The sequence below is a fragment of the Equus przewalskii genome, chromosome 7 (assembly GCF_037783145.1).
Source record: "Equus przewalskii isolate Varuska chromosome 7, EquPr2, whole genome shotgun sequence".
Lineage (NCBI taxonomy): Eukaryota > Metazoa > Chordata > Mammalia > Perissodactyla > Equidae > Equus > Equus przewalskii.
Window position 1 is genome coordinate 21,965,527 of NC_091837.1, and position 25,183 is coordinate 21,990,709.

At 37.4% G+C, this 25,183-nt stretch overlaps 1 protein-coding gene across 38 annotated transcripts in view; it reads left to right on the plus strand.

The window, feature by feature from the left end:
- Window positions 1-25,183, plus strand: part of ATXN2 (ataxin 2) — a 118,847-nt gene that overhangs the window by 55,142 nt on the left and 38,522 nt on the right. For 20 of the 38 annotated variants that reach the window (XM_070628939.1, XM_070628946.1, XM_070628943.1 and 17 more), the window contains exons 6-14: window positions 8,799-8,923; window positions 11,936-12,027; window positions 12,513-12,710; window positions 14,193-14,371; window positions 16,261-16,470; window positions 19,113-19,295; window positions 21,093-21,290; window positions 21,670-21,777; window positions 22,058-22,128. In XM_070628939.1, coding sequence (XP_070485040.1) covers window positions 8,799-8,923; window positions 11,936-12,027; window positions 12,513-12,710; window positions 14,193-14,371; window positions 16,261-16,470; window positions 19,113-19,295; window positions 21,093-21,290; window positions 21,670-21,777; window positions 22,058-22,128 — 1,364 coding nt within the window. Of the gene's footprint in view, window positions 1-8,798; window positions 8,924-11,935; window positions 12,028-12,512; window positions 12,711-14,192; window positions 14,372-16,224; window positions 16,471-19,112; window positions 19,296-21,092; window positions 21,291-21,669; window positions 21,778-22,057; window positions 22,129-25,183 lie in introns of all 38 variants that reach the window. The other 18 variants (XM_070628936.1, XM_070628921.1, XM_070628926.1 and 15 more) reach the window with 2 other exon arrangements.

Consider the following 25,183-nt stretch of genomic DNA (forward strand, 5'->3'; position numbering starts at 1 on the left):
CATGTCCAACAAGTCTCAACCTTCCTTTTGACCCCTATTAGAATAGGCATTAAACTTCGAGCCCCTCCAATTGAGAGCACACTTGGAGCCAGTCTGCTCTGCACCTGTTGCTGATTTATTAATTTTCCACAGATACTCAGTGCCATTTATGCATGTCTGCTTTGTAGAATTTTTTCTCTGTAAAAGCCGAAACAACTTTGTAATTATTATTTTGGAAGGTGAGATTTTTATTGTGTTTTTTGGTATTTTCAAAGTAACAATATTTTATGGAACAGCTTCTGTAGATAAAAGCAAAGAACTTTTCTTTCTTTGAAGCAAATGATAAAGTAGCATGGTCATTCACTCTACTGCAAGACTGGCCACACGAAACACTTGCTATAGATTGAGTTTTAGAGGCCAAGCTTAGCTGAATATATTCTTTTAGCTCATGATAGTGAACTTTCAAAAAAGAGTCACATTCTTTTCATCCATTCTTTCTTCAGCTGCTTCTGGTGAAATAATACAGATGCAAAGATTCTTTTGGCTTAAGTTTGGAAAGAAAGTTGTTGTTTTCTTCCTTGTACCTTGTTCTGTAGACTTTTCCTTGGTAATGTCACATCCACATTCTTTTCTTCCTCTCTGTTCCCATCGATAGTTTGTATCCAAATGTTACTTCAATCTCACAATTAACTTTTCCTCCGGATTCTGTGTCTTCTAGTCAGTCTTGGATGTTAGCACAAGGAAATTCTTAAGTATTGCTTTTATGATATCATCTCATCCCTTGTTCGGAAATCTACAGTGGCCACTGTTGCTTGCAGAATAAAGCTGGGACACGTACCCTGGCATTCAGGGCCCTTCTCAGTGGAACTTCTCTTTTTTCAACCTCATTATTCTCAATGTTAATGGACTTCTTGACCCAGGGTGTCACTTTCTGCATGCTATTAGACATATCCTATTTCCATCTTGGAACTTGTTTATCTTACTGCCAGGTTTACTCTCCACGTTAAATACCTCCCTTCCTCACTAGAATTTTAGATACTTTTATTTTTATTTTTTATTGAGGTTATGATAGTTTACAACATTGTGAAATTTCAGTTGTACATTATTATTTGTCAGTCACCCATATACATGTACCCCTTCACCCTTTGTGCCCAAGCCCCAACCCTCTTCCCCTTAGTAACCACTAAAGAGTTCTCTTTAACAAGGCTCAAATCTCCTTTCCTCTTTAGCTTCTTCCCTGACTTTCCCCTCTCAGTGTGGTCTGTTTTTATTGCCTATGCCAATGGCTGCTAAACTTTACTGCATTTTATTTTTAGCATAGAATAGTTATCCTGCCTACCCCCAATGAAGACTCATGCTGAATCCTAGTTACAACAAGGCAGTGGGAGGGAAGGGGAGTGGAGGGGGTCCTAGAACCTTACTTATGCAGCTTTCCCTCTGTCTGCTGAGGTACCCTGAAGAAATCACAGGGTTCTGTGGAGCACAGTTAGAGAACCAGTTGTCCACCTCATGCACTCAACACTCGGCTTTACAAAGCAGTGTGTAATGTCTTTTTGTCAATGTATTTTGTCCCAATGCATTGCAATTATCTGGAATTTAGAAATCATGTTTATAGCGCTAGGATGTGTCTGCCCCATGGTGTCTAGCATAATGCCTTACAGATAGTAGGTACTCATATATTCATCCTTTCAATTGATATTTTTAAAATTTAATATGTTTTTACACTCATTACAAATTTAATATATTTTTACACTCACTACACCCAAACCACGGAAAAACTAGTTATTTCTTACATAGATATATTGCCGTAGGCGATTTAAATTGTAATTACCATTCATTCCCAGGAAACTCAAGAAAGCGCTTATTCCTAGCTGAATCTAAAAATGGCTTTCTAACAACGTGACATATCCAGAGGATATTTTTCTGACAGAAGGTTGCTGCTAGTAGGCGTTTTAATACTCTTTTGAAATATAAAAAAGAAAATCTCAAGTGTTAACTTTGAAGATAAGGCCCAAATGATTGTAATACAGGTGAAAAAAGTCAGAAGCACAGGTAAGGGAGTGAAGAATCAGAGCATGCATACAGGCTATTTGAAAGTCTTCTAAGATAATTCATTTGACTTAGCTGTTGTGTGTGTTAGAAATGTACACATATATGAATTTATATCTGTGTACATATTTGTGAAGAATAGTATGAAATTAACTTCAGTTTGAAATCATAGGATTAAAAGAGCATATCTTAGAGATTCATTTATTTATTTTTGTGCTAACCAGGGTAAAAACAACCCCCTTTCTACTTAGGAGTCACAAAACTCATTTTCCTTATTCTAGTGCCCTAGAGGCAAAGATATGATTAGTTAGTTCTTCTCTGTTTGGAAGAATGACTTTTTTTTTCTATTAAGGTAAGAAATTATTGTTAAAAGTATTTAAAATTTTGTATAAAATGTGGAAATGCGCGTAGTTGGCCTTTTGTTCTTAATTTTGTTGTGTTGGCCTGTCCTGGAGAATGTTGTTAGGTGACGTATGACTTTGCTCACCAGTGTGTTCTCCTTTGTGGTAGCATCTCCATCTAGTGGGAAGTCATGGTTTTGCCACCACTGGCTCCTATTTTATTTACACAAAGACTTTTAAATACTGGTGTTTGGCCAAGAGTTTCAGCTGCTGAGACAAGAAGAGATGACAAGTAGGGAAGGCTCTCTGCCTGTTTAGGGTGTGCGTGTGCTGCAAATATAGAACCTGTTTCCTGCCCCGACCCTACCATGTGTGAGGTCAGAATGAGCTATGTTTTGTTTTTAATAGTTTACACTAGCTGTTACTCATTCATTTTCTCCTAAAAAGTTTCCAGTTGAAGGAAAAACTTTGGGACTGATTTTATGGATCTAACCTCAAAGACTTGAATTGTAACTGTCGTCTCCATGGTGTATCAAATAAACCACTCCCAACATTTTAAATATTAAGTAGCTCTGCTTGATAGGCCCAGAATTACAATTAGAAAGTAGTTGTGGTCCTTCAAAGTGGATGGTATCTGCTCCTGCATTTTTTTAATAGGCAGGTGCTGCTATTCTTTCGTGTATTTTGTTGTGTAACTGTAACTTCTTGGTATTTAAAACAGAGAGGTATATACCTTCGGATGCATTGAAGTTGCCCATAGTTTTGTGGCTAGGACCCTGTATCTTCAAATGTTAGTTTGCAAATGGTAGATTTTGCAAAATGTATTTTCAATTTGATCATTTGGAACAGAGCACTATTCCTGTGGAAACTTAGCCTCCTAAGCTCTGTTACTTAATACCTTTAATTTCCATCTCATTTTAGCAGTTTACTTTCATGACTTTATCATCACTTGTAACTAATTCTCTTTTAGAATGTCCTCCAAGATCTCTGACCATGGCCCACTTAACCTTTACTCTTCTACTCTCTTTCTTCTTGCCCCTCATGGGGCTCTCTGACCCTTCCCCGGCCTTCCATTTTTTAAAATGGAAAAATGAAGTCATTTGTTTGATCCTCCTCTGGCCTTCCATTTTTAAACTCCTTTCTGTTTACTCCTGTAGCCAGCCTGCTGGGTGTGGCTGGGGAAAATCCCACCGTGGTTGCTGGTTAGGAATGTAGGGTTTCTAGCTCTTGCTAGAGCTTCAGGAGAGCTCAGCAGACCTTTTTTTACCTGTCTCTGCAAGCTTAATGACTACCCCCTCCAGTCTCCTTACTCTGTCTACCTCATTTCTTTTATCCATGGCAGAATGCTCTTTCTTCCTGCTTTTTAGAACAAATAGGCAGAGTATTTAATCTGGATCCGTGGAGTCCCAAATGGTTCATGGAAAAGATTCAGGGCATTGATGAACTTGGATAGGAAAAAATATTACGTCTTTATTTTCATTAATCTTTGCTTGAAATTAACATTTCTTTCCATTATTAATGTAGGCAACAAACCACTAGTATTAGCAGTATCTGTGACTTCAGCACCTGTAGAACTCAGTTAATTTCATATTGTTTGTGTAGATGAGGATATCTTGAAATATTACTTGTGCTCATCACCTCTTTTTTTTCTTTTTTTTTTTTTTTGAGGAAGATTAGCCCTGAGCTAACTGCTGCCAGTCCTCCTCTTTTTTCCGAGGAAGCCTGGCCCTGAGCTAACATCCGTGCCCATCTTCCTCCACTTTATATGTGGTACTTCTACCACAGCATGGCTTGCCAAGTGATGCCCTGTCTGCACCGGGGATCCGAACCGGTGAACCCCCGGCCGCCAAAGGGAACGTGGGAACTTAACTGCTGCGCCACTGGGCCGGCCCCTCATCACCTCTTTAAAATCACAGTACTTATTCAATTTGCTATTACATGTTATTGTTTAGTGCGTTGATAAAGAAGCATATTTATTACTATGGCACAGATTTGCTTTTTAGTTTTGATAACTGCATTTCAGTATAATTGGTCTCCTTTGATTTCCTGTGTATGTTATACATTTAAATCCATAGGCTTCTCTAAAATTCCAAAGAGGTCCATGGATCAAAGAAAAAGATTAAGAATCCCTGATCTAGAAGCTCCCTGTGCTCCGTCTCCCTGCAGTCCTCTCTTTTTTTCTCCCTCCTGCCTGAAGCCAATGCCCTCACTTGTCCCCTTGGTTTTCTTGTTCCTGGCCACATCCCCTGGGCCCTTACTGTGTTCATTATCCTCATCTTGTTTCTTTATGCTATTCTTTAATGTTATATATCTAATAAAATACATAGTTTAGTATATTCTCATAGTGTAAAATAAAAAGGTAATCTCTGGCCCCAAATTCCGCTTCCCTGGATAAGCCTATGGGCTTGTGTACAAGTAGGAAAAATTTTATTTTTAATGCTGCTCTAGTCTGTCCTGGGTCCCTTTGCTTCCCCCTTCTTAATTGTTGCTTGTTTTTTTGAAGGCTTAGATCAGCTGTTACTTGTAAAGCCACAGCCTTTTGTTCCACAGACTTTGTGCTTAATTATATTTTAGCAGTTTTCACGTTAGATTCTAAAAGATTTGCTTCATGTCTATAATACTCTCCCACACCTGGGAACTCCTGTAGGAAAAGGCAGGGATTGTGTCTTAGTCAAATAGGAATCCCCTGCTCATCCACACTCAGTGACTAGCACACTGTAGGTACTCAGTAGATGCTAAAAAAGGAATAAATGGTCTTTTAGTCACCAGGTGGGTACCCACCGTGACTTATACTCCATTGTGTATAGACTGGTCCACATATAACTCATAGTATATGGTGAGAAAATATTTTTTAAAGTAGTTGAAAAGATGTCAGAATATTAATAATTGATCAAAACAGAACAATATAGAAATGTTTTCTTAATCTAGAGTTTCAGTAAGAAAAAGCATATTTAATTGAGAGAGAAAATGAGTAGCTGAGGATTCTTGTTAAGGCTTTTCTGGAAAAACAAGGGTTTCTGATGTTAAATCTGATAATTTTTAAATTTCATCTAACTATGTCATTTTGTAGTTTTAATAAATTTAAATTTATAAATTCATAGTATATCACTAGCATTTTACTTATTTCACTACTATTCATTAAAATTCTCAGACAACTCCAAGTGGTTTTTTCAGAGTCATTATTGACTGAGAGGTGGAAGAGGAAAAATTGGGGAGCAGAGTACATACCCTATTTCCGGAGCCTGGGGCTGGGGGAGAAAGTGGTGCGTTGGTTCAGACCTTTCTTTCCGGTCACCACCAGGTGGCACCACTGGCCCAGAATGACTCACTTTCTGCCCAGAATCAAAAGAAGGGGAAGGTGTTAAGACCGCACCTGCTATAGGGTAGCATAGGGGGATGGGTGGGGGCAGGGCGGGGCGGTGGTGGATGGCAGCAGATATATTGTACCATTTTTCCCTCTAGTCTAGAGATTTTTGTAAATTGGATGTTTATAAGTCAGGGTATGAAGCACTTGAAGACTTTAAATCTTTATTTCTCATTTGATAAGTTTTGTTTTTCTTTTTTCTTTCTATACCTGTAGTTCCTTCAAAAACAGGTAACGGTTTTTTAACAGTCGCTTTGTATTCTTGCATCTTGCTTTTCTGATACTTTTGTTTCTTACCATAGAGGATAATGGAAAATTAATATATTCTGACTTAACGGCATTGGGAAAATCTACATACAGATTCCCGCTATTGCAATTAGAGTATAGCAGTTTATTTTCTTTGCAGAAATCCTGGCTACAACATTGTACTATTTAATACTAAAAATGTTTTTTCCAAAATCCAAACATGGCTGTTAATAAAATAGCATTTTCAGAATTGATGGTAGTGGATATTGGTGACAGTGTAGAATGAAATATCCAGGTCTTGCTTCCTTCTAGCTAACGATACAATGTTGACCTGAAATACAGAATTTATGACCAGAGTTTTCTCCCAGCATCCTGACACTGTAGCCTCATTTTGTGCTGACACTTCACTTCTGCACATCTTATGTACATCTTTCCCTAAACTCTTTGCTCATCTTTAAAAAGAGACTTTCTTTGGGGGAAATTTTAAAATCAAGGAATATCATTCCTTATTAATAGAAACATAACTTTTGTGTTTTCTCTTTCCCCTATTTCTACCTTGAAAGAAAACCATAATTTTAAGTAACAACATGTAAATAGTTAATTCCTTTATTAGGTTTATATTGTAAACAGAAAATTTAAGATAAAAATGTTGTATTAAAAAGTATACAACCTAAATTGTGAGCAAAAGAGTAAAATTTGGTTCAGTGAAGTTTTAGATGCTTGCTTTTCTACATTCACTCCTATTCAGAGATCCTTTTTGATTTTCTTTAGAATAATACTGATAAAAGTATGTTTACACTGTTTTTCTTTTATATTTCAATCTTTCAATTTTAGGACAGGTTGGCTCAGTCCCTAATCTTTGCTAAATACTTTGGCGTACACATACATAGACCCTTCAATGAGAAAAAGTCCATTTATGTGGTTCTGTAAAAAAAATCTTGCTGCTTTGACTTTTAATTTCTTGAGTAAAAAGAGTGTTCTCCCTAATGCTGAGTTTCCACTGAAGGAAATACATTATTCGCTTAAATACATACTTTTCAAAAACTAGTGTCATTAAAACATCAACAGGATCTTAAATATAAATTAATAATCCTGTTGTGTCTTGCAGAAGATAACGTAACTGATTTGAAATTTTCCTGTAGTCTCATTTTCTGTTCTAATTTTGTGAGAATTAAAGTAGAGAATTTCAGCATCCTAACGTAAGCTACTATTTGATGTTTTCGTAGGGTATTTCAAATTCTTGAAAGTGAACATGACAGAATTAAGTTTTACCAAGAATTTGTGTAACTTTCAGATGATATAGAGTAGAGCTTGACTCAGGCGAGCGTCATAGAAAGCCAAGTTTTTAGGGCCGTCAGCTTCTAGCTGAAGATTGCATTGTGAAAATGTCGTCAGTCTCTTAGAACCTCTTAGAGAACTTTTCCAAAATGCAGTCATCTTGCAGTGAATGCTCCATCCCATCCCTAGCTGAGGCCTGCTGTCCTGGAGATCCCCCTCGGTACGCTCTTGGCTCTTATAATTGCTAACACTGGGAGCTGTGCAGCTGGTAGAGCTGGCAGCTAGGCCCATGGGTGTAATTATGCTTTTAATCCTTGGTGTACGTGCATACACACCCACACCCACTCATCTACCCCTAGTCTCGGGTGAGAGGAGGTAAGAGCTAGCTAGGGTTGTGGTGCCATGCCTAAATTTGCTGGCTCAAATTTCTTGTTTTGGCATCACCTTGCTCACTAGGGAGCCGATGACAGTTATAGAAGCAGTGCCTAATCAAAAATCCTTCTGGAATTGTCTCTTTTGAAGGAGGCACAGCTATTAGTTCTTCCCGTCCTCTTCCTTCCAGGTGGCAGCTTGCAGTAAGCACAAGGGCTGAATGACTAGGAGTCAGTACTGTCTAGCAGAGCCAGATCAGCAGAAGTATCACTCCCTAGCCCTATGCTAGCTAGGTGACACCTTATGGGTCCCACCATTTAAATGCAAGCCTGTGTCTCCAAAGCATTTCGTAAACACTATCATTGCCCAAGCGAACCTTTATTTAGCTGGGCCCTGACTCCTAACTAGAGAAAAATTCCGTTTGCTGGATAGCAGCTATGATGGTTCTTGTTAGCTGAACATACTGATGCCACATTTCTCTTACTAGCTACTGCTCCTCAGTAACATGAGCAGAGAGGACACAATAAGAGAGGAAGTATTGATAGGAAGTCCAGGTAGGCCTGCCACCTGAACCTTCTGGGGAGAGGTAACCCTGCAGGGCCTGAACTTTGTAACAGAGTGGCTTGAGGGAAAAATGGGTTCTTTGGAGGGATGGGTCACTTAGAGTGCTTCAGTTACTAATGGCAAGAGTATCATAGAATACCGACCCGTGCATATAGACATGGATTCGGAAAGTTAAAAAATCTGCATATGTTTGGCTGCAGGAGCTCTGAGGGTATATCTAATTAGTAGGTCTGTTAAACAAAAGAGATCTTGTGCTAGGTGGATTGATAGAAATTTTCTGGATCACTTCTATAACACAAAGTAATTATTTTTCATGTAATTTAATGATGTATGAATAAAACGTATTTCATGTGGCTTAAAATTATATGGGAAAAACATACTTTCACTAATAATCATCTATGATGCCATTTACTGAGTTAAGTTTTTTGAAGATTATAGTTTTAGAAGAAGCTTCACACATCAGAAAGCATACTGTTAATGAATGTTATCCTTTGTTTATCAGAAATTCACTTTCCATCATTATTAGCACACGTTGATAATTTATGTGTGTTCGTGTAGCCCATTTTCCAGTTGTATGGTCTTTCAACCAAAACCGTTCTTTGCAGATGCTTTTACTGACTCTGCTATCAGTGCTAAAGTGAATGGTGAACACAAGGAGAAGGACCTGGAGCCCTGGGATGCCGGGGAACTCACCACCAGTGAGGAACTGGAGGCTTTGGAAAATGATGTCGTAAGTGAAATCTTTTTGATTAATGTTAGGCTTTGGTCTTCTGATGTGGTATGACATCCTATCACATGGTTTTAATTTTAAGTATGTTGTTGTTGTGGTGAATATTTTAAAGCAGCAGTTTTATTCTGTAAATAGAGACTTCCCCCCAGGCAATAAATACGGAAAAATGCTTCTTTGGGATGCTTATGAATTATTTCTGTGTTTTTACAGTAAGTCATAATAAGCAACTTACAAATTTAAATTGGAATCCCTGGGAAACTGGAAACCCACAAAACTGCCGTTATGTTTTGCTTTGAATGCTCTACAGAATAAGGCAGCCCAAGGAAAGTAGTGTCTTAATTGTTGACTTTACCTAGAGGTGAGGTCAGAGTACGACTTTTAGGCTTCTTGTCTGAGGGAGAGGTACTCATTAAGATATATAGTTAGGTTACGTTAGAATTAAAACAGTAAGTAAATTTCTTGGTCTTAATTAGGATCATTCTCCACAAAAATCTGGTAAAAAGCCTCTTGGCATATATTATTTTTACTTTTCTCATAATGCATCATCCGTAAATCAAATGCTTAATAAAGACTCTGTCTTGGGGCTGGCCCCGTTGCCAAATGGTTAAGTTTGTGCACTCCACTTCGGCGGCACAGGGTTTTGCCAGTTCTGATCCTGGGCGCGCACATGGCATCACTCATCAGGCCATGCTGACACAGCATCCCATGTGTCACCACTAGAAAGATCCACAACTAAAATATACAACTATATACTGGAGGGATTTGGGGAGAAAAAGCAGAAAAAAAAAGACTCTGGGATTCTGTAAATCATGTCTCTAAAGTGTAGAGATATAAAGCAAAGTCTCTTGCCAAAATGAGTGTTTAGGTAACAAAATTTGGATTGAATGAAGCATCTTCCGTTGAATATTACAGAGAAGTCTTTATAACAAATCTGTGTTTAATGTTTAAGTCATTGTCCAGTTATAAAACTGGAAATACATAGGCCACACATCATTATTAATTTTCAGACTTTAAAGAATCATGTATAACCTAAGGCAAAGGTCCTCAGGTCTGTGCAGTGTGTCTCCTGTGTGGAGGATGTGGAGGAGTAGGCACACCTACTGAAAGTGAGGTGGGTAAATTGATGGATGCCTTCTAGAGAGCATTCTGGCAATGTTTGTCACAATTTAAAACACACGTATGCTTTGGTCCGGCAGTTCTACCTCTGCAAATTTATTTTTGCTCTAATCTAGCCATTAGACATGCAGTTATCTATAAGAGTGTTTTTCACAGCATTGTTTCTTTTTTGTTTTTGAGGAAAATTAGGCCTGAGCTAACATCTGCTGCCAGTACTCCTTTTTTTTTTTTCTTTGCTGAGGAAGACTGGCTCTGAGCTAACATCCATGCCTGTCTTCCTCTACTTTGTATGTGAGATGCCTGCCACAGCGTGGCCTGATAAGCGACGTGTAGGTCCACACCTGGGATCCAAACTGGCGAACCCTGGGCCGCTGAAGTGGAACATGCAAACTTCACTGCTGAGCCATCAGGCCAGCCCCACAAAGCATTGTTCCTAATAGTGAAAAATTGGAAACATCCTAACTGTTCATCAGTAGGATGTGGGTTAAGTAGATTTATTGTACCTCCATTCAGTTGAAATACTACGTGTCCACTAAGAAAAAATGGTATTCTGATATGGAAAGATATTCAAGATTTATTAAAAGAAAAAGCAAGTTGCAAAACAAGAAGATCCTGTTTGAATTATAAAAGAAGAGAGCTGATCATACTGATCATATTCCTAAATATGCATAGAGAATGTCTGGAATTGTGCTCAAGAAGTTATTAATAGTGGTTATCTATGCACACTGGGATTGGAAAACTTGCTTTTTACTGGATGTCTTTTTGCACAGTTTAGATTTTTTTACGTGGAGCATATACTACTTAAGTAATTTTAAAGCCTCCATAGGCAACTGATTTCCTGCCCATGTGTGTTAGGCCTAAGGACTTGCTTTAGTGGTGGAATTACATTATATTCTTATTTGGAGTAGCACAGAAGGGCCCAGGGTTGATGGGTGACCTCAGAGGCAAGCTTTGTGTTGAAATTGCCGTCAACACTGCTTGGAGGACGCTGTTTCCTCTCTTCTGAGATGGATAATGATTACGCGCTGTATTTTGCCCCCTTCTACGAGTCAGGCTTTAAAAGAGGAGTTGAAACACTAGAGAGAGAAGTGATTACCCAGATACTAATATTTATCAGCGAAGATTCTTCCAGCCTCTGCTATTCGTTGATTCTTACAGATTAAAGAATGCAGTCTAGCTTTAGAGAGTGGTGGTTTTCTCACAGAATCGTAGTTACCTACACTGAGGTTACAGGTTAGGGCACCAAGGCGAAGAAGGCCGTTGCTGAGGACCTACAACTTCTAACGGCAAAACCTGTTCTAAAACCCAGCTCTTGTGACTTTGTCGTGATTGCCTGTTCACTGTCTCCTGCTGCTTCCCTTTGAGCTTGCCCAGGAGAAAGGGGAGGATGGCAGGGATCTGGTACCATGCTCCTACCTTGAAATAGTGATACAGCAGGGAAAGCTTCAGCTTCTTCCCTCTTTCCCCCAAAACACTAGAAATATTTTTGGCTGTCAGAAAGTACTCCTTGTCTTGCACAGACCTGATGATCAGTCAACTCAAGAAGATTTTAGGTAAATACTCTATAGAAAAATGGCTATTAGGGAGTAGGGAAAGGTGAGAACCCTGACCTGAATGCTCGTATTTTATGAAGTAACTAAAATGCCCTAAACTTTTGCTTAATAACCTCTGAAGTAATAGTTTTGTATGGTTATTTACCAACTTGTAGGGGCTGATATGTAGAAAAAAAGCTTTTCCTTAAAACATTTTTAAAGAAAGTTTTTTCTTTTTTTTTTTAATTTGCTAGATTTTGCTAGTATATTATGGTAGATATTGTTAATGTAGATACTGATTATAACTGAATTAAAGAAGACAAATACTTTGTCATTTTGAAAAATGAGCTTCATTTTCTTCTAGTCTAATGGATGGGATCCCAATGATATGTTTCGGTATAATGAAGAAAATTATGGTGTAGTGTCTACATATGATAGCAGTTTATCATCATATACGTAAGTTTAAAACTTTGCTTTCATTTTAGTGCATTTGTCTTTGATTTTCATCAACTAAAGTTATGATGTTGGATAAATGTTTCTGTTGGGTTTTAAGTTAAACAATCATTTGACAGAATTATCCTGTTACTGCCTAGGCTGATAAATTCCTATTAAAACAGACAGTAAATGTAGTTTACTTATATCCTAATGTGTTATGCTCAAATTTTGTTTTTGTTTTGCTTTTAAGCTGTAAAAACTCTAAATTTGCAAGTGTGGAGGTTATGGGGGAATAGTCAATTTAGCCAGTTTTGGAAATGTTATATTCCTCTAGGGAAAAGGTAACAGGAAAAAATTCAAATTTTGATTTATAAATAAATAGATCACTGTAACTCTCTTACTGTTTTACTAGCTTTTCAAACTCTAAACTCCCAGTTGATTGTGACAGATATATAAACTCTCACTTTAAAATACTCACTGTGCTCTTTCTTTTCCTCATGTTTCAGGGTGCCCTTAGAAAGAGATAACTCAGAAGAATTTTTAAAACGAGAAGCAAGGGCAAACCAGTTAGCAGAAGAAATTGAATCAAGTGCCCAGTACAAAGCCCGAGTGGCCCTGGAAAATGATGATAGGAGTGAAGAAGAAAAATACACTGCAGTTCAGAGAAATTCCAGTGAACGTGAGGGCCACAGCATAAACACTAGGTATTTAAAGGAAATCATGATGCAGTATTTTGGATACACAACTCAAGGTCTGTGTGAGAAGGTGTATTATTATTATTATATTTCATCTTCCTTTAACATAGTTTAGGTAGAGAATGCAAATGGAACTGGTTTAAGATTCTGTTAGAGAAAAGATTATAGTAATCTTGGAAAATATTTTTTAATTGTCAGCTTTGTGGAGCCAAGTGTTGGATATACAGTGATGAGCAAGCCAAGGTCTGGAAGAGCTCATAAAAAAAATAACGATGCAGTAGGGGGATGCATACAACATAGTAACAGTTCAATATGATTTGCTAGATTAGAGGTGTCTTCAAAGTACTAGGAACATCCAGAGTGAGGAGGAACTAGCATAACTTGTGGGATCAGAGAAAGCCTCACAGAGGAGGTGATGTTTTGTTATAAGATAGATCTGTCTGCCACTCAAAGAGAAGTAAGAGAGAGAAACTTCTTGCGTGGTGAAAAGACATGTGAAAGATCTGGCCAGCTCAAGAAAAGGCTAGTTGTTTCATATGTCTGGAATATAGGGTGTGTGTTGAGGGTACAGTGGTGGCAGCTGGTGACAGGAATAGAGGTAGTGAAGGACTGCAGGTCCTGTTAAAGGGCACCTTGTAGGCAGGGGATGGTATGAACGAGCTCTGGGACATTGAGAGCTGGCTAAATGTGGAGACCAGCTAGTGTATTGAAATAGTTCAAGTATGAGAACTTGGCAACCAGCTAGACCAGAGCTGGTGATAGAAAGGTTAGAAAAACCAGGGGTGACCCTGAGGTTTATTTGGTAACTAAGCAGATTTATAGTTGTACTGGTAATGGAGAGAGAAAACATGGAGCATGTTTGAGGGGAGATACACTGAGTCCATTTGTACAGTTTATTGTATTTGAGGGGCTCACCGGTCTTTCATTCATTTATTCGTAAACATATTGAGAAACACCTACTACATACCTGGTAGGGTAAGATAGACTTCTTGTCTTCAAGGCACTCACAGCTTAGAGTCTGGTGATTTGAACGAAAGTGTTTAGTGGGAGATATTGAGACTGTGGGACTGGCAGTGGGGATTTGGGATTCATCAGCATTGCTGATATTGAAGCCATTGAAAACCAGCGAACAGCCGGAGAGAGAAGAAGAGATCTCGGAGAAAACAAAGTAGAGAAAGCCAAGAAAGAAGAAAGTTTCAAGAAGACAGACCGTGATTGGATAGAATCAGCCATCAAGAGGCCAAGTAGGATGAGAATGAACACACAGCTGTTAAACTTTGTGCTTAGGAGGAGAATCTGAGAGGAAGGAAAGGCCAGAGGCTAGAGCTCAGGGTAAGATGAAAGAATAGGGGTGTCTGGGAGTGAGGCAGTTTGTTTAGTGTGGAACCTTTTTACAGCAAGCATTCCCTTCTGCCAAAATTACTTTTAGATATGTTTCATTGGCCTGGTACCTGTTAGGATAAAATGATTTAGAGGATCTCTCATTTTCAGGGAAAATAAATATATTCCTCCTGGACAAAGAAATAGAGAAGTCATATCCTGGGGAAGTGGGAGACAGAATTCACCGCGTATGGGCCAGCCTGGATCGGGCTCCATGCCATCAAGATCCACCTCTCACACTTCAGATTTCAACCCGAATTCTGGTTCAGACCAAAGAGTAGTTAACGGAGGCAAGTATTTTGACCAAATTTGTCAGTGTCCTCAATCAAATACATAGTTTTCTAAATATTTACAAATTTACGTAGTTGGTAAGAAAATGCACACCTTTAACGATTTCTGTGGAGTAGTTTTCATTTCAAAATTATTTAAAGTTTGCCTTTGTGGATATCAAATTAGTAAAATTAGTGAAAGTGAATATAAGTTATTGGCATATGCAGTATTTAGCATGATGAAATACATGAGTATTAAGATAAAGTGCTAAATTTAACCAAAGACATTCATTTGGCCAAAGGACACTCCACACATAAAGAAATTGGAAACTTTGGGTACGTTCTCAATTTTAAAAACACTGGATGATAAAATGATTTAGGCATAGTTTATATGGAAAATCCTAATCTGTTTGAAACAGTTAGTAGTTAGTATACATTTCATTTTCATTAGCTGTTTGTTTTTATGTGTTTATATTCTGCTTATTTCAAGAAAGGATTTGAGGTAACTTTCAGTGTAAGACATGACCAAGAGTCACGTGAAGAAGGTGAAGAAAGAAGTGTGCTTAAAAAAACAATAAAACAGGTCTTAGTGTAAGGGTGGATATTGTAGTTTAGCTAAAGTAAAGTAAAAAGAAACTTGCATCTTTAGTAGAAAGATATTTTTCTCCTTTACCTCTGAATCTAAGTTGAATATAGTTGATAGGTCATGGATCTTTCATGCAAGTCAGAGATACTGGACAGCAGTACTGTAGACAGTATGAAATACAGTAATTAATAATAGTGATAGTATGTTATTAGCTCAGGGGAACAAGTGAGCCTTCAATTTTAGGTATTCAAGTTTGGAAAGTTAGAAAAATAGAGAACACTAAGTTTCCAATTTCATTTGTTTTCATTGAGTCTTTCTCCAGAATTCCTCTCCAAATGAACACTCTTGAGTATTTTCTATACTTAGTATTGGGGGTGAAATTTCTTTGCTCACTGAGTAAAGAATTGTAGTTGTTTGTGAACAGAACTTTCAAAGTAAAAACCTGAAGGGGGCTGGGAAATGTATGATACTCAAGTGTGTGGAACCCTATGGAGAGGAGACCTGGACTATTTCTTAAGATTAAGGTAAGTGATCTGTCCTGTTATATGTTAGCTGTCTTTTGACCTGCGCATATCCATCAGTGTCAGTTTATTTGGTGATGACTGCTCTGTAGTTGCACTGTTTATTAAGCAGTCTCTTGAATAAGTGTTTAACTGCATAAATTATTTAGAAGGCCCCCCTTCTTTTTCTGGTTTGATAAGATTAAAACGTGTTTGGAAAAGGCAATGAATATTAACCTTTGTCACTTCTGTGACTCTAGAAAATAGTAGAAGTAATTTTTTTTCTACTTAAATAGACTTGCTTGAACCTTACGTTCAAGTATAAACTAGATGAAAATCACACATGGTCATAAGAAACCAGCATTTTTAATGAGATATAATAGCTGCTGCTTATTTTCATTACGTTTCAAAAGCTAAAACTAATATAGTGAATAATCTTGTTCCTGAGTTTTGTGATTTATTGTGTGAAATTATCTAGTATATGTTATACTCCTTTTAAAAGTTGGTTACTGAGAAACAGTTATAGAAGCAGGATTAATAGGCAAAGTCTTAACTGTCTTCTTCAATAGTATGTGTAGATCCTAATTAACCCTTTGGGAACGTGTATTCATTTAAACAGACTTAATTTTAAGGAGGTTCAAGTAAAATGTGAATTTATGTCAGTTAAGTTATGCTAAAACTTATCACAAATCAAATGACTGTCCTCAAAGGGTTAAAATGTACAAGAAATCATTTTTGTCATTTTACTTTTTTTTCTGTTTACTTTTTTCCCTCATTTTTTTCTTTAGTTTTTATACTTTCCTTCATATCATTTGTTCTGTCAGGTGTTCCCTGGCCATCGCCTTGCCCATCTCCTTCCTCTCGCCCACCTTCTCGCTACCAGTCAGGTCCCAACTCTCTTCCACCTCGGGCAGCCACCCCTACACGGCCGCCCTCCAGGCCCCCCTCGCGGCCATCCAGACCCCCGTCTCACCCCTCTGCTCATGGTTCTCCAGCTCCTGTCTCTACTATGCCTAAACGCATGTCTTCAGAAGGTACAATACCACAATTTGTTCATGTTTTTGTTTGTCTTTGTTTAACTCCTATGTGAGTTTATAATTACAAAATAGTTTCCTCTTCATTATTTAATAACCTATAATTTCCGTGTTTTAACTTTAGTTTATTAAAACTATTTCTATTAACCTTTTGTTCATTAGAGAGAAATTTGATAAATGCTGTGTGAAGCTATGAACTACCCTGAACTGTAAGGATGGGGTTTATCTCTGCCTGGTAATGATGCTCCTTTACAGCCCCAGAAGGTCTGCCCAGGGCTGCCTCTCCCAGTTTACACTGCGCACAGTGATGAATGCAGACAGGGAGCTTCCTTCACCCAGTCTTGCAGTTATTTGTAGAGCCTATCGCTTACCTTGGCCAAGGTTCTAGGGAGCCTACGTGTTGGCCATAGGCAGGAGTGATGGTTTAGGGGTCCTTTTTGAGAGGGACATTCCGTGTAGCTACCTTTGTGTGTCTACCCTTAGATTACAATATAGAGTTTGCTTTTACGTTTGGGGAATTTAAAGCAATTAGCCTTGCAATATTTTATAGTGAAAATCTGGTTTAATTTAGAAGAAGTCCTTGATCTAAGATAAAATTGTTAATAAAAACCACGTATGACTTTGAATCTTTAGGGGTTTTTTTTGGTGTTGCCCATGTCAAAAAAAAAGACTAAAGCCTCGTAATTCTCATTCTGTATTTGATTCTAAATCCACCATTGCTACGTATCAAATGCATGGACATGTTGTAGAAAGGTCACATTGTAATTTACATGCAGTGCATAAATTAAAAACCTGCTTTCTGAAGGATAATTTTCTTTTGACATTATTTCACAGTATGTGTTAAAATTTTAATCTGATTTGTTCATTAAAGTTGCAGTTGATATAGTTTATGTTGAGACTAATACAGCTGTCTGACATAAGCTGCTTCCCTGGACAGAACTGTGTCGGCTGCTTTTTAATAAATTGTTGCCATCCAGGCAGGGAGGTCTCGTGATCTTGACTAAAGCTGCTGCCCTTGAACAGCACAGTGCCCTGATTCTCAAGGTGACGTCCTTACTCACAAGTGCCTGTAATGGGGGCCGCTAAATGAAAAGTTAAATTCTGTGGAAGCATTTGTTGTGCTCCGTTGTCTGAGTAAGTGATGTTTAATATCATGAGAATATGTTAGATAACACACAACTCATTAGTGAGTGTGAACGCCTTCACTACAGTAAGATGGAAGGACGGACTGCACGCAGAATGCATCAGGGATGCTACGCGATTCAGTTTTTCTTCTTAGCCAATTTGAATTAAAATAGTTTTCTAGTCATGTCGTTAGGTGACATTGAAGCATTTTTTAAGTGTGAACTTCAAAATTAAAACTACTAAATATAGTGGTTTTCTGTGTTTCATACAGTCAAGTTTACTTTGTTTCCGTATTTTATATATTATCAAAAAGAATGAATTTTTTAAAGTTACGGTTTGATTTCGTTGAGCTATGCCAACCTATGTTCTTGGTCTTTTTCTATAAAGTGATGTAAAAAAATATGTATAAATAATTCAGATACCCAATTCTTAAATCATTCTTTGATATAAATCATATCTCCAGTTGAAAACTATAAAATATAACATTAATATTGTTTTTAAGATTGTGTCCATGATTAAATTCCTACTGAGGACACAAATGAATTTGACATTCTAAAGAGTTTGACAGCACGGTGAGAGTGAGGAGTCTCGGCTTGGACAAGAAGAGCGGGTTTTGCTCAGTTAGCACTGGCAGCCTTCTCTGGTGAGAGCCGTTCCCTTCACTGTTTCCACCTGACTGTCTTGTTTAAACTGTAGTACAGTAGACTTCTTTGGAGATAGAAATCACTAATGGGGTAATAGAATTAATGATGTAGAAATTTGACAATTCATACAGTGCAAATTTTTTCCCCAAATGTCGGTCACTTTAGTCTTTCAGGTCATGCCTTAACAGTAGAATTTTCAGCTCACGACCTGTTAAGTCTGGGAAACTGCTTACAAGTGAGGACTGTGTTAAGTCATAGGTTGTAAAATTGATCACCGTGGGAAAGAGGTAGATAAACTAAGATTTTAGAGAAATTTAAGAAGGGTATGTACATATATTTCAGTAGTACAAAGAGGAATATAGGGGTTAATAGTTTTTGTTTAAAAATATTTTTTTCCAATTTTAAAAGTAATATATTGTAGAAAATTTGAGGGGAAAAGCTAAAAGTATATGGTAAAATAAAAATCATTCCATCATGTAGCCATAACTTCTATTAACATTTTATTTATATATGCCTACAAATAATGAATATTAAACAAATTTCTAAAATCTTTGAAGAGTTATAACATCTTATTGTTTGATTTCTTACCACCAATTTCATCCTTCCCTTTCTTTAAAATAAAGGGAAATAAAATTTATTTATAAAACGTTGTGGCATTCCACAAAATAGTTCTTGAAGAGTATTGCCAGAAATATCTATGGCGTTTTCCTCTTTTTTTTTTTTTAACCAAGGAGAAACTGGAGAGAGAGAGAGGAGTGTGTGTGTGTGTGTGTGTGTGTGTGTGTGTGTGTAAATGGAGTGTGTATATTTAGCAGAAAAGTAATACCGATGGACATTGTGACATTTATGTGATGTTCCCTATTCCCTTCTTAGGGCCTCCAAGAATGTCCCCAAAGGCCCAGCGGCACCCTCGAAATCACAGAGTTTCTGCTGGGAGGGGTTCCATTTCCAGTGGCCTAGAATTTGTATCCCATACCCCACCAAGTGAAGCAGCTGCTCCTCCAGCAGCAAGGACCAGTCCTGCGGGGGGCACGTGGTCATCAGTGGTCAGTGGGGGTAGGTAACACTTGGCTTGGAGCATAATGACAGTGTTCCTGTTGTAATTCTACTAAATACAGAAAGGGCTGAGCTTAAGCTCTGTTTGAGGAAGTACAAGTGTATAAAATATAGTGGAGTAACCAGGAATTGAAAAACCTGTAGTATTTTTATTTTGGGCTCCACCACTTATTCACTCTGTGTTAGAGCAAATCGTGTGATCATTCTTAACTTCAGTTTTCTCAATGAGTAAAGTAATTTTTGCCTAGTCTACTTTGTGGACTTGTGATGAGATTCATGAGGTTCATAAGTGTGTATACTTTATAGTTGTACAAAGTACCCCTCACAGACAAGGTAAATACAGTATGTAACACCATTTGGAGGGACCGTATTTCATTTCTTCTTAGTAGCTTTGTTTGGTAATTTGTTCCACAAACATTTGTTTTGGGCTTACAGTACTGTGTGTTTCTATAGCATCTGTATATGGCACTAATTTCTGACTATATTTCCCTTATAAGGAATATCAAACACACATGAGGGACCTAAGTTTTATCTGTGATTAGTATGAGGAATGTGCTGACAGCAGCTGTAAAAGTGTAAAAAAATATACTTTAATGAGATCTTAGAATTAGCTGAGACTGCTTTTTAATGTTTTGCTTCCATAATAATCATGGAGAGTTGCAGCATGTAATAGTTACGCTCTTTGGTCATAATCTATCTTAATCAGTGCATAGGACCTTTAAAAGAAAAAGAATCTTTAAGCTTAAACAAACAAAAATATTCCCAACTCTGTTAAATGTCTTTAGTTGATGTACACTGCTCAGCTTCATGTACATATAATTTTATTATAAGTTCCTTTGCACTTTCTATTTTCTTCTTTGGTCTTCAATTATAAGGAAATAATTAACAAAAAAATAGAATTTCTAAAATCTTATTTCTCCAGTTGTACTGTTAATCATTTGATGTTACTCAGATGATCTGAAAATGAATTTTCAGAGAAACAAGATTACAGAAGTGAAGGGAAAAACTTAGTTGTTAGGGATTCGTGCAGAACACTGTTAGAGGTTTGCTTTGTATGCTAATTAGAAAATGATAGTTGTTGAGTAATAGTTTCCTTCCATGACCTTTGTGACTTAAAAATGTAAAGAACTGCTAAAGTGAAGCAAATTGAACCATTTTCTCCAACCTTTGAATCTGAGCTCTACAAATAGGTTTATAATGGAATATGAAATGCATTAGGTACTTATTTTGAAATCATGTGGAATATGAACCCCTGCTTGGATTATCTTCCCCTTTTGGCTAAATTGGGTCCCTGATTTCCTTAGTTACTGCAGGGTGGATCTTGATGTGGCAAGAAAGAGCATATATGATTGCCTGCAACGTGCTAACAGGTGTTTGAGTTTATTATTTGAAGGAGGAACGAATAAGCCCACTTCTCGGGGCTCTTCCCCTACCCGTTTCATGGAAACAGTCGCACTTTTTAGTAGAGAATGTTCTTTCTCTTAAGAAGTGGCATTTATCCTGCCTTAGAAATCCAGTTTCTGACTTCATTTAAAATACTGCCTTTTAGAATTACTGTATTTAGTTAGGAGAAAAAACTACAGTTTTACTTAGGTATTAGTAATTGCTGTTATTCTTGAGATATTTGTACTCTCAATCACCACCACTACACTTAAGACACTGGAAAACAGCGTGATGGAATAGAGAGTAACCTGGATGGGGTTGGATAAGACTATTTTACCTAGATCTTCAGAGAAGCCTCTTGGAGGAAGTGACACTTGAGCTGAGAATGTAATGGAACTTTTCTCTTTCTTCTAGTTCCAAGATTATCCCCTAAAACTCACAGACCCAGGTCTCCTAGACAGAACAGTATTGGAAATACTCCTACTGGGCCAGTTCTTGCTTCTCCCCAAGCTGGTATTATTCCAGCTGAAGCTGTTGCTATGCCTGTTCCAGCTTCGTCTCCTACGCCTGCCAGTCCTGCATCCAACAGAGCTGTTACCCCATCTATTGAGGGTATGTGAGAAGGGGCTGCTACATCCATAATGTCGTTTGTGAAGTTGAGTGTTAGAGGTTTGACATTATATGAAAGGTGCTATGTTGTTTTACTCATAGGTATGTATTTGACCGGACATTTAAATTTTTATGTAAATGAAGTTGTTTAATACTATTAATTTCAAATATGGTATTCTTGAGTGTCTCTTGTTAAAGGGTTAACTTTCCTGGGTAGTAAATATCAATATAAATAAAATTATTGGTGTTTTGTATGTCTGCAAAGGAGAAAAGCCTCTGTTTAAATGGAAATATTCTTTCCCAAAAATGTAGGAAATCAAAGTTGTTGAATATTCCTAACTTCCATCTAACTTTGAATTAAAAAAAAAAAATTATTTTCTAGCTAAGGATTCCAGACTTCAAGATCAGAGGCAGAACTCTCCTGCAGGGAATAAAGAAAATATGAAGCCCAATGAGACATCACCTGGCTTCTCAAAAGCTGAAAATAAAGGTTAGAGCTTTAAAAAGTCTTCAGGTATAAGTCTAGAAATAGGAAAGAGTATGTCTCATCTCATGCCCAATACAGAATATTTTCAGTCAATACTTTTTCTTAGTACTGTGCTTATTTAAATCCTTAATTTGACAAATGCCAAAATCTGTAATTAATAAATTGAAATTTTTTATTGTTTTGATAATAGAGCTTATTTTCAGTTCTAACATCCCATCCTGAAAGACTTGTAAGTTAAAGATTCGAAATAAATCTGTATCTAACAGTTCTTAATTTTATACAGGTATATCACCAATTGTTTCTGAACATAGAAAACAGATTGATGATTTAAAGAAATTTAAGAATGATTTTAGGGTAAGTGTATATTGACTAATGAATTAGAATTTTTAAAAATAAATATTAAACATTACTAAGAATTTTTATATCATCTATTTACAAAAAATGCAGTATATATACACACCCAGAAACATCAAACTGTATGTGTAGAAAGCTAAACATTCTTAAAGTTGTCTTTGCCTATGCTTTAAGTGGGGTAACTAAAATCATGAGATTTGATAGGTACGATATAGATATCAAATGAAAGAGAATATAATTCTGATGTTTGAAGCCACCATAACATAAGTTATTATTTAATGTTCATTTGATTATTCAGTGAAGAGTGGAGCAAGGCCAAGGCATTAATTATGTGATGTGGCAAGTGGGAGATGTACTGGACCCTGGTGTTCTGAGTTAGTTGCAGATTTACTCTTTGTGCACAAATGTATTGTAGTAGACATCTTTCTATAATATCATTTCTCTATCTTAAGACTTCCTGAATATATTCTAATCTCTCCTGGATGACTATTTCATTCTTTTGCACAATGTTTACTATAGTATACTTTGCCTATCAACGTATATTTTGAGGCCAACTCAAGAAATCATCCTGAAGCTTAGCTTCTTAGAGGGAGAAAATCTGATTGCTGGCCTTTGAAAAACTGATTGGCTTTTTAGATGAATGAATCAATGGCAAAAGGCAACCTTTTCCTAGCCTATGTTCTAGCTTCCTAAAAATTAATGGTTTTTTGCTGATACCTTCATTCTTGACTTATGGGCACCATTCAAAATATAACATATTATTTCATACTTTAGCACGTTTGTCTCTTCAGCTTTAATGCTATTAACAGTTGTGAACTTGTTTTAATTTTTTAAGCTATGGTTAACTCATGGACATGATACAAAGAATAATGACTGAATGCCCAGATTCCTACTTCCCATCTTAATACTCACACACACCAACACAAAGTCCTCCTGTGTACTTGCCCTCCTCAGCTGCATCCTGCTGCCAGAAGGAAGGCTTTCCTTCCTGCCAGGTTCTTCACACTGCATGTGAATAGATCCCTGAGCACTAGATGATACTGTGTTGCAGTCTTCAATTTGATATAAATGCTAGCATATTATAGGTATTCTTGCCTGTTTGCTTTTGTTTCCTCAGCATTATTTTTTACAGTCAATCATTTAGTCCCTTGTTACAGTACAGTTGCAGTGAATTTGTTATGTTATGAAGGAAAGAAATATTTTTACTTCGAAGGATATGAGTTAGTGTATTTTTTGTAACAGTTTTATTGACATCTAATTTACGTATCATGCAATTTAACTATTTAAAATGTACAATTCAGTGGTTTTTAGTATATTCACAGCGTTGTACAACCATCACCACAGTCAATTTTAGCACATTTTCTTAACCCCGAAAAGAAACCCCAAACCCCTTAGCAGTCACTCTTCATTTTTTTCCAATCCCCCTTCCCCCTCTGCCTGGTCCTGGACAACCGCTAGTCCGCTTTCTGTCTCTGTGGATTTGCGTCTTCCGGACATTTCTTATGAATGGAATCATACAACATGTGGCCTTTTGTGACTGGCTTCTTCCACTTAGCATGATGTTTTCCAAGTTCATTCATGTTGGAGCATCTATTAGTACTTTATTCCTTATTGTGGATGAGTAATATTCCATTGTATGGGTGTACTGTATTTTATTTATCCATTCATCAGTTGATAACTCTTTGAGTTCCCACTTTTTGACTATTATGAATAATACTGCTATGAACATTAGTGTACAGTTTTTGTGTGGACATATGTTTTCATTTCTCTTGGGCATATACCAAAGAGTGGAATTTCTGGGCCATATGGTAACTCTATCTGTAACCTTTTGAAGAAAACTTCCAGACTATTTGCCAAAGCAGCTATACTGTCTGTACTGTTTTACATTCCCATCAGCAGCATGTGAGGGTTTCTGTTTCTCCACGTCCTCACCATGCTTGTCATTGTCTTTTTGATTATAGTCATCCTTGTGATATCTCATTGTGGGGTTTTTTTTAGTGAAGAAGATGGGCCCTGAGCTAATATCTGTGCCAGTCGTCCTCTATCATGTATGTGGGATACCACCACAGCATGGCTTGACGAGCAGTGTGTAGGTCCGCACCCAGGATCTGAACCCACAAACCCAGGGCCACCAAAGCAGAGCGCAGATTCAACCACTGTGCCACTGGGCCAGCCCCTCATTGTGGTTTTGATTTGCATTTCTGATGGGTAATATGTTGAGCATCTTTTTATGTGTTTATTGGCCACTTGTATATTTCTTTGGAGAAATACCTATTTTTAAAAATTATTTGTCTTTTTGTTATTGAGTTGTAAGAATTCTTTATGTATTCTGTGTATAAGTCTCACATCAGATACACGGTTTGCAAATCTTTTTTCCTGTTCTGTGAGTTGTCTTTTCACTTTCTTGATGTTGACCCTTAACATACAGAAATTTTTAATTTTGAACCAGCCCTGATGGTCTAGTGGTTAAAGTTCAGTGTGCTCTGTTTTGATGGCCCGGGTTTGGTTCCTGGGTGCGGAACCATACCACCTGTCTTTCAGTATCCATGCTATGGCAGTGGCTTGCATAGAAGTAGTGGAAGGACTTACCACTGGGATATATAGCTATGTACTGGGGCTTTGGGGAAGGGGAAAAAAATTTTTTTTAACTTTGATGTAGTCCAGTTTATCTATTTTTTCTTTTGTTGCTTGTTCTTTTGGTATCATATCTAAGAAACTATTGCCTAATCCAGGACCATAAAGATTTGCTCTTACTTTCTTCTAAGAGTTTCATTTAGGGTTTTGATCCATTTTGAGTAATTTTTTCTTCCTTTTTTTGCTGAGGAAGATTTCACCCTGAGCTAGCATCTGTGTCGGTCTTCCTCTATTTTGTATATGGGTTGCCACAACAGCATGGCCACCGATGAGTGGTGTAGGTCTGTGCCTGGGATCTGAACCTGCGAACCTGGGCTGCCAAAGTAGAACATGCCAAACTTAACCACTATGCCACAGGGTGGCCCCTTGAGTAATTATTTTATATAGTGTGAGATGGGGTTCCACATTCATTCTTTTGCAT